Genomic DNA, 9,752 nt, shown 5'->3' on the forward strand with positions numbered 1-9,752 from the left:
CTGTGAGTGTTGACAAAAAGACTCAGCACAACACGAAGTCGTTGACATCCTGAAACTGTATGGTCATTCTAAAGATCACCAGCTAACTCCTGGGATCTGCTGTCCCGTCATATTTGTCCAGACTTGGGAGTTTAAACTTAGCGGAGAATGTCTTGAACTTAGCAGGGAATGTCTCTGCCAAGATTTCTTTTGAAAGAGGCAAGACATCATCCAGGCCAAAGTCCTTTTCCTGCTCCTTCTGATACCTTTGAAAAGTCCATACTAGCTTTCAATCGACATTCTTCGGAGCATTGTCTAATGACTCCTCTTCCTTGAACTCGGCATTCCCTTTAAACCGCGTTTGGATTCCCTCTGTCCGAGTCCTTGGGGTATCAACGGATGCTTCCTCCCTTCCCCTAAGAGCCATGAAAGACGCCTCCCCTCGAGCTTTGTATTGCTCAAGAGTAACCTACAACTTTTTAATGTATTTGAGCATTTGCTTATTAAGATCTACTTTGTTAACCATAAAGGGAGTGTTTTGTCCACTGCCAGGAGTGAAAGGAATGATAACGCTCTCATTGGTAGCAACAACCTTAGCAGGAGCTCGTAAATTATCGGCCATTTCAAGAGAGAGAAAAGAGAGATTCCTTTTTAAGAGAAAGGGGAAAAAAGACCAGTTTTAATCTAAATGAACAGTGAGAATTTAATGGATTTCCTCAATGGAACCAAATGATGTGGTCGAAATAGAATTGTATTGTGATTGGTCAATCCTGCAAGAAAGAGAATGTGAGGTGGTTGGTACCTATGGTAGCCACTCGACGCTTAAGTCAATAAACTGAAGAATGGGGCGAATATAAGGAATTGTTTAGAATTAAAGAGTAGTTGTGTAAGAATTGCGTATCTTTATCTGAGCGATAATTAATTTTTATACTGTAAGAAGATGGAATTAGCTATAGTATTTTCCAAAAATCCACCTTGTGCCGGCTAATTGATAAGGGATCTCACCAGCTGATCAATAAAGGATCCCACCAGTTAATTGATCAGGAATCCCATGATTACAGACGTAATGGGGATCTGCTAGATTGTGTCTGCTAATGATAATTTTATATAAAGACTCGATCTCTTTAAGAAGAGGGCGAGTTTTAATGAAAAATCAGGTGTTACGGTATTCGGGTATTTCTTTCTATGAGTGGGACCGTGTATCGGTTTATCAAATTCTTATCACGTGACATTGTTTTATAATGACAATCTTATCTTAAGCGATTGTTGTGATATATAAAAATATTGACAATGTGTTGTTTCTATTAGATATTTTAGTTATTTAATTTATTTTCTAAATATATTGCAACATATTTCATTAGTCATATTTTAAATAATAAAAGTTTGATCTATTTATTTTGAAAAATAAATTAAAAACATCTTGATCATACAACACTTGTTTAATATATTTTTCTTGGTATTAACAATTAAATGCATGGAAGAATGAAAGTGTTCAACGAAGTAAAAATGAAATGTTGTTCAAAGAGTTTCTTAAAATATAATAATAAATTAAAAAATTATTAGTTAGTCTCCTATTATTGTAAAATTTACAAATTAATTTCTTTATTTTGAAAAATAAATTAAAGTATTTTTAATGTTTTAAAAAATTTATTAATTAATTATTCTGTTAAAATATTTTTAATATTTTAAAGAGTATATTAATTAGTTATTCTATTAATTTTAACCATTAAATATTTTAATGTTTAGTTTTTATAATTTTAAAAAATTTATTAGTTAGTCTTTTATATTTTTAAAAAATTTATTAATCAGTAATCGGAGCATTTTAGACTTTTTTTATTATAATTAACGGTTAAAATTATTGAAAAAATTAATTAATAAATTTTTAAAATATTAAAAAATAATTAATATATTTTTTAAAATAAAAAATTAATTAATAAATTTTACTATTCCACACGGACTAAATAATTAGTTTTTCAAATAAATTTGTTAATAATCTTATTACTATGATGTTTTTCTAATTCAATGTGAAAAACATTATCTCATAGACAAATTAGGCTTAATTGTCATTTTACTTGCACAATTAGTATTTTTTTCCAACTGTTTAATGTCAATAAAAAAGACAAATAACACAATATATTCTTGTACTTTTTTATGTAACATTGAAAATTTGTCAATGTAATACTCGTTTTTGTTCAAAAAAATATGTTTATTAATTATTTTTATATAAATTAAAAATATAATTAAAATAAATAAAATGAAGTATCCTAAAATAGTTATTCAGATGAAATACTAGTGAATTTTTTGATGAGGCAAAATTTTTTAATTTATTATTTATAATTATTAAATATAAATTTTTTAATTTAAATAGAATTAAAATTTGTTTACTTCTCTTATTTATTTATTTTTGTGAAATTAAATAACAAATAAATATTTAAATACTAATTATATGGTAGTAATTCATAAATTTTTAAAATTGTTAATATTATAGTTATTATAAGTTACGATTATTAAAAATAGTTTAAATATTTATCCATTTAAAATATTTTTTTAATATTGATATTTAAAATAAAATAATGTAATAAATAATTAAAAAATAAATTAATAGATTATTTAATTTTAAATGAACGAATTAAGTTGCCAATTAAGTGACTAACTGATTTTATTATTTCAAAAAACTTATTAATAGATTATTTAATTTTAAAAAATATATTAAAATATGTTTGAAGTATTAAAACATTTATAATTAATTATTTTATTAATTTCAACCATTAAATATTTTATATTTAATTTTTATTATATGAAAAAATTTATTAATTTATATTTTAATTTAATAAAAATATTTACTAATTAATTTATCTATATTAATGATATTTTAAAATATATTAATGTAAATTTAGATAAAAATTAATTGAATACGAGATGAACTCAAATAATTTAAAATAAATTATAACTATTTAAATTATTTTTTTAAAATAAATTCTATTTTTTTTTTAAAATAGGAGTTGAAGAGTAGAATCTTAGACCTCTTAAATGTATTAAGATGCACTTTTCAACAGACTAATTTTCGGAATGCAAAATAAATTTTATTTAAAATTATTATTAATTTTAAAAAATTAATTTAAAAAAAAAAAAACCCCACCACCGCAATGGGGTCACAAGCTCACATTCATAGTTAATTTTTATTTATTTATTAACGGACAAAAAGGAGTGTGATATCCGACTAGCGAACATGTTGCCGTCAGTTCTGCAGTTTATTAATTTATTCAATACTTATTTAAAAAAATCTCATTTGTCAGAAAAAGGACAATGCCTTTTTATATACAAATTCGATTTCACATGTAAACGAATTTAGTAATTATTAAATTAAATATTTTATATTTAAATTTACATATAATTAACTCCTGAAACAGTTAAAATTGTCTCTCAATAATAGAATTGAAAATAAAAATATTAAATTTTATTTTATTTTATTTAAATTTATATTTAAACTATTAATAAAAGATAAATATATTTAAATATACTTTAAAATAATAATTTTATTTAAATTTTTAATAATAATTTAAAAATGAATTTAAATTAAACGTTAAAAATTAAATATATTTAATATTTTTTATAATTTATAATAAATTTAACATTTTACCCTTACTTAATTTAATAATGATAAAGATAAAATTTTATATAAATAAATATATAGTATCATTTTATTAGGCGAATTTATATAAATTGAATCTAAATAAATTATACAATAAATTATGTGTACTGTGACTTTAGAGAGAGAGAGGGAAGAGAGAGAGAGGGGTTGGGGGCTTGGCAAGTGTATATAAAAGGCCTCAAATACTAGCCAATCTCATTCATTAAATTTCTGTTGTCACCCAGCCTTCCCTTTCCCTTCATCCCAAGTGTCCCAGTTTTTTTTCTTGCTTTACTGTGCCTTTCTTTCTGGTTCTTGCTACTCAGCAAGCTTTTCCTTTCATGGAGTTTGCTCTCCTCTTCTTATTTAGCCACTGAAACAGATAAAACTTACCTTGCTTGTGGAGTTTCCTGCATACCCACAAAGACTGCGACCGTCAAATCTTCTTCTTTCGCTTCTTCAGGTGGTCTAATTGAAAAATAAGCTTAGCAAAAGTAGAAAGTAGAGTTCTTTTCGTTCTTGGACTTCATTTTGCTTCTTCTTCACCCTATGTTTCAGGATCTTTAGCACTCTGTTTTTGTTCTTCTTTTGCTCTGTTGAATTAAATGGAAATCTCATATGTATATGTATTGTTTTTGGTTTCGAAAATGCAAAAAATGAAATAAAAATAGGTGGTGTGAATAAGGAAATGATGAAGAAAATGAAGTACGTGTTGGTGACTGGAGGAGTAGTAAGCGGACTGGGCAAAGGAGTGACGGCTAGTAGTATTGGGCTGCTGCTTAAGGCCTGTAATCTTCGTGTTACTACCATCAAAATAGGTTTATCCCTCTTCCTTTCTTCTTCTTCTTCATCATCTTCTTCTTCCAGTTAAAAATACACACTTTCTGATGTTGATTTATGGGGAAAATGTATATCTTCTGCTAGAAATGCTGATACCCGTTATGGGGTTTTGCAATTCATGTTTACAAGTTGTTCTCCTGTTTGTTTCTGTGAAAAGGGGATAGAATAATTACAAGTGTTTTCCCCTTCTTTTTCTTCTTCTTCTTTTCTCTCTGTTTTTCTTTTTTTATTTTGGTTTGTGGGGTGGGGGTTGGGTTGTGCGGATGTGTGACCTAAATGAATATGAGCAAGAGCTACTTAAGGAATATTTTTCTGACTTGTGAAACCTTTCACAAATGTATGAATAAATTTTCTTGTCTGTTGTTCATTTTTCTCCCCTGTTTTGTAGATTGATTTCATTCTATAGGTGGGCTCTTTCTGATTTTTTTTTTCTTTGTGATTTCTAAAAATTGGGTATCATGACCATCTATTATTGATTTTTTTTTTTTTTGAAAAAATTCCTTTAGGTTCCTCACTCGAATGCATCACACCTGACAAAAGTTGTTTCTTAAAATTTGTGAACTCAGATCCCTACTTAAACAGTGATGCCGGAACAATGTCACCGTTTGAACATGGAGAAGTTTATGTCTTAGATGATGGTGGAGAGGTACATAGTCTTCCTTAAATTCTGTATAAATATGTATATTTTTCTTTTATTTTCTTAAGGATTATTTAACAAGGTATTATGATCTGTATCGGATCATAACTTATGAATCTCATGTCCGCCTGTTCTTTTTCCGATTAGCTACTTTGGACGAGGATGATGAAAGTTTTATGCACTAAAAAATAACGTCGTCTTCTTCTTTTTCACCATGAGAGTGAGACTAAAGGATAAGAATTGGTCATTAGTCATGTCAGAAGAGGGAGGAGGAAAAAACAGAAAATAACAGCTTAGAGTATTGAAATTTCTAAAAAGTTGTGAAGAAAATGACTCTTTTTGGTTGTTTCAAAGGTGGACTTGGACCTTGGAAATTATGAACGTTTTCTAGATATCAAGTTGACAAGAGACAATAATATCACCACTGGAAAAATTTACCAGGCAAGCCCATTAATTTCCAAATTTCTTTTTATTTGATGTGTCTGCTGCTAGAGAAACCAGAAAGAAACATCAGCCTGTGGAATTCTTGTTATTGAAGTCTTGTCTTTCTTTTCTTTTTGCATGTTAGGCTGTTATTGAAAAGGAAAGAAGGGGAGATTATCTGGGAAAGACTGTTCAGGTATTCCTCTATTGCCGACACTTCTGTAAAATTGTCCTAAAACTGTTGCTTGCAAAAGCCTTATCAATCTCCTTGTATTGTTGCAACCTGTAGGTCGTTCCTCACATTACTGATGCTATTCAAGAATGGATTGAACGCGCAGCAATGATACCGGTAGATGGCCAGCCTGGTCCTGCTGATGTTTGTGTCATTGAATTGGGTGGCACAATAGGTACAATAACATCATAAATATTCTTGTTCAAAGTTCACAATAGCTGTTTTCAATGTTTTCTCTGTTGCATCTCACATTGAACATTTATGCTTGTAGGAGATATTGAGTCCATGCCATTTATTGAGGCTCTAGGACAGTTCTCATATCGTGTGGGTAAGAAAATTTGCCTGTGACGCATTTTAGGTGTTCTAGTTTTTATATTTGGTATTGGTAGTTGATCAATTTCTTCTCATCGTTTCTCTCTGTTTCAGGAGTTGGTAACTTTTGCTTGATTCATGTCAGCCTTGTACCTGTTTTAAATGCTGTTGGTGAACAGGTAGTCCTTAGAAAATTAGATAGTATTTAGTAGGGATATTTTCTGTTGGTGTCTTCTTTGCCTATACCAATGAATTTTAGTCAGTCTAATGAGCTTAAAGAGATATGTATTCTTGACAGAAAACAAAACCAACTCAGCATAGTGTTCGTGGGCTGAGAGGTTTAGGATTGGCGCCAAATATCTTAGCTTGTCGCAGCACATTGGTCTCTCTCTCTCTCCCTCTCTCTCAAAAATACACGCAAATAAGTACTTATTTTAGCTTCATATTTTAAATATGAATCTATTTTGCAGGAACTTGATGAGAATGTGAAGATGAAACTCTCTCAATTTTGCCATGTCCAGGTGCGTTAATTAGAAGCACAGAACAATTTATTTATTCAAAATTTTATAATGCATATCGTTTGTGCTTTAACTCATCTATTTTGTAAGATTATTAAGACCATATATTTTTCAGGCAGAAAATATCATCACTCTCTACGATGTTCCCAACATTTGGCGCATTCCTTTGCTTTTAAGAGTAAGCACTTTTTAGGACCTGTGAAATTCATTTTAGAGTGCAGCTTCTGGTTCTTACAACTTACATGGATGTGTTTCTTCCCAATTAGGATCAGAAGGCTCATGAAGCAATTTTCAGAGTGCTGAATCTTCAGGGGTTTGTATTCTCATTATCTTTTCCGTCTTCCTGATTCATAGGCACCACATATTCCTTGGCATCTTCTATTCTGTGGCATCCTTATGTGATTGTGTATTCTAATGTGCAGTACTACAAGGGAGCCTAACTTAAAGGAGTGGACTTCTAGGGCTGATATATGTGACATGTTGCATGAACCGGTGAGTCTCCACACATTTTGAATTTATGAATATTCTCAAATTTCTCAATATTTGTTTCCTGATATTATCTTTTCTAAACAATGAAATAACAGGTCCGAATTGCCATGGTTGGGAAGTATACTGGTCTTTCTGATTCCTATCTGTCTGTAATAAAGGTACAATCATCTGTTATTGTCCCTTGCTTCCAATTATTATTAGAAGGAAGCTTCATGTTTCCATATATTGGAGTCTTTTTTGACAATCTTTGCTTCTTGAGCTTATATATAGTTGCTGCTACTAGTATGAGTTTGCAAGTATTTCTAAATAATCTGTTATCCATATTTTTAGTGTCAATTTTAATTATTTGTGGAAATATCTTTACAATCAGGCTCTTTTGCATGCATCTGTTGCTCGCCGTAAGAAACTTGTAGTGGACTGGGTTCCAGCTTGTGACCTTGAGAATGAAATGGCAAAAGAGGTTATAATTCAGAGTCTTGACATTGTATATCAATTATTTATGTTTCACCTTGTTCTGCATCTTGACTTGAATGCTATCCTTGCAGAATCCTGATGCTTACAAGGTTGCGTGGAAATTGCTAAAGGTTTGTGTTGTTGCTTGATGGTTCTTGCATTGCATATCTGGTTTAAACTGCTTCCTTTGTAATCTTATCCCTAAGTTTCAAGGGGCACATCTGACAAGTTTCTATCTCCAGGGTGCAGATGGCATTCTTGTTCCAGGAGGGTTTGGTGAGAGAGGTGTAGAAGGGAAGATTCTTGCAGCCAAATATGCAAGAGAGCATAGAGTCCCATTCCTCGGCATTTGCCTCGGAATGCAAGTTGCAGTCATTGAATTTGCGCGATCTGTTCTTGGTTTCCAAGATGCTAATAGCACAGAATTTGATACTAACACTAAAAAGCCCTGTGTCATATTTATGCCTGAGGTTTTATTTCTGTTCTCCTCAGCTTGATTACAATGAAAACCAATTGATTATCCTTTTTTCTTTTTTTCATTTACTTTGTGGTCTGATGTTGTTACCTTTTTCACAGGGCTCAAAAACCCACATGGGAGGCACCATGCGTCTTGGGTCGAGGAGGACATATTTCCAAGTCATGGATTGCAAATCTGCAAAATTGTAAGTAACTTGAAGTATCCAAAGATAATATTTGTATTTATACAAAATACGAAAGCAAAACATTTCTTTGACAAAATGTTTCAATCAGAATATGTAGCAAAGATATTAATACTGGCATCTTTATGAGTGTATGTCTAACTAGTGATGTGGATTCCGTCAGGTATGGAAACAAAAGTTTTATTGATGAGAGACATCGGCATAGATATGAGGTATGGAGCATGACAATGTTCATATGCTTATCTTGCTAGTAGCTGTAGTTGCACAGAAGTAATAAAGTTTCTTATGCAGGTGAATCCTGATATGGTATCTCGCCTGGAGGAAGCTGGGCTCTCATTCACTGGCAAAGATGAAACTGGTCAGCGAATGGAGGTACGGCTTGTGTGCTGTAAAAATTAGTGATTCATATATTTTTCAAATTGGTTTAATGGTCTTTGCACCTGGGGAGTTAATTTTTGGAATTTTGATGTGACAGATTGTTGAGTTGCCGAATCATCCTTACTATATTGGTGCTCAATTCCATCCTGAATTTAAATCAAGACCAGGAAAACCCTCTGCTTTATTCTTGGGTAACACTCATTCATCCCCATATTGGATGTTTTGCTAATTACATCAAATGGAACTCTGCTGTTTCTTCATCTCCAATGTTACTGATTCCATGCTACTTGTATACCGCCTTTCAGTTCATTTCATTTTTTATAAGGTTTATTTGGATTAGGGTTTTGTCTAGAAACTAAGATGAAGAATTCTAGCTTCCCATTTCTGACATTATTAAATGTTAGTGAAAAATAAAATGATACAAAGGTGTTTGTTCTTAGTGACAAGACATAATGTCCTGGACTTGAAGATGGCCCCACATCATGTGCATCTTTTTCTTGACTAGATAAAAGGGTGAAGTAGTCAATGAAAAAACCTGTCATGCCTGAGAATACTTGTTTGTTTTTTAGTCTTTTCTGTCGTTTCTGAACTTTGCAGAACCTAACTTGATATTTGACCGTTTTCTGTTTATTTGTCAGTTTTCTCAACTTTCATTTGTACATTAATAATGTATTGTCATCAAAATGCAGGACTCATAGCAGCAGCATGTGGGCAACTAGATGCACTCTTGCAAGGCCACAAGCTTCCCAATGGATTAGGCACTGGAATTCCAATACAGAAAGTAAACGTTTACCAAAATGGAAACGTTGCCAAGTTCGCAAAAATCGCTGCGGATGGCATATACACGCACTACTAAAATACTAAACTGTTGCTGCCTTTACAAAGTTCGCAGGAACAGCTTCCGATACTTAAGTTCTAATCTGTTGCTGCCTTTTGTTACAGGGCCTGTTTTTTTTCATGGAGTAATAGTTGTTCGATCCTATACTCTTTTGTAGTGTCTTAGGATTGGTTTGTACAGTAAGTTGAGTATGGGTAGTTGTCATTAGCTTCAAGAGACTGGATTGAACAGAGCTGGTTCCTGGTCTTTTAAACGGGACAGCTCTGTTGTAATTTACAGTGTACCATACTTTTCTGCTGGTGTATTTTGCGAAGTTCTTACTTTATAGCTATTCTGCAATGAGAATTTCTTCCTTTATGTTCA

At 31.5% G+C, this 9,752-nt stretch overlaps 1 protein-coding gene across 1 annotated transcript; it reads left to right on the top strand.

Moving 5' to 3' along the window:
• The first annotated feature begins 3,834 nt into the window (after positions 1 to 3,834).
• LOC110603917 (CTP synthase) lies at positions 3,835 to 9,752 on the top strand. Its single transcript, XM_021741924.2, has 22 exons — positions 3,835 to 4,073; positions 4,282 to 4,428; positions 5,017 to 5,096; positions 5,442 to 5,528; positions 5,656 to 5,706; positions 5,800 to 5,917; positions 6,014 to 6,070; positions 6,169 to 6,233; positions 6,353 to 6,436; positions 6,525 to 6,575; positions 6,688 to 6,750; positions 6,839 to 6,885; positions 6,995 to 7,064; positions 7,157 to 7,219; positions 7,432 to 7,521; positions 7,607 to 7,645; positions 7,757 to 7,984; positions 8,091 to 8,176; positions 8,337 to 8,385; positions 8,465 to 8,545; positions 8,649 to 8,742; positions 9,241 to 9,752. The coding sequence occupies exons 2-22, from the start codon at positions 4,299 to 4,301 to the stop codon at positions 9,405 to 9,407; spliced, it is 1,800 nt and encodes a 599-aa protein (XP_021597616.1). The 5' UTR covers positions 3,835 to 4,073; positions 4,282 to 4,298; the 3' UTR covers positions 9,408 to 9,752.

The sequence above is a fragment of the Manihot esculenta genome, chromosome 16 (assembly GCF_001659605.2).
Source record: "Manihot esculenta cultivar AM560-2 chromosome 16, M.esculenta_v8, whole genome shotgun sequence".
NCBI lineage: Eukaryota > Viridiplantae > Streptophyta > Magnoliopsida > Malpighiales > Euphorbiaceae > Manihot > Manihot esculenta.

Excerpts from the sequence above, each read along its gene's own strand:
- LOC110603917 (XM_021741924.2), top strand. The coding sequence starts at position 4,299 with ATGATGAAGAAAATGAAGTACGTGTTGGTGACTGGAGGAGTAGTAAGC. Across the intron at positions 7,646-7,756 it reads TTGCGTGGAAATTGCTAAAG|GGTGCAGATGGCATTCTTGT; the intron begins GTTTGTGTTGTT and ends TTCTATCTCCAG. Across the intron at positions 8,743-9,240 it reads ACCCTCTGCTTTATTCTTGG|GACTCATAGCAGCAGCATGT; the intron begins GTAACACTCATT and ends ATCAAAATGCAG.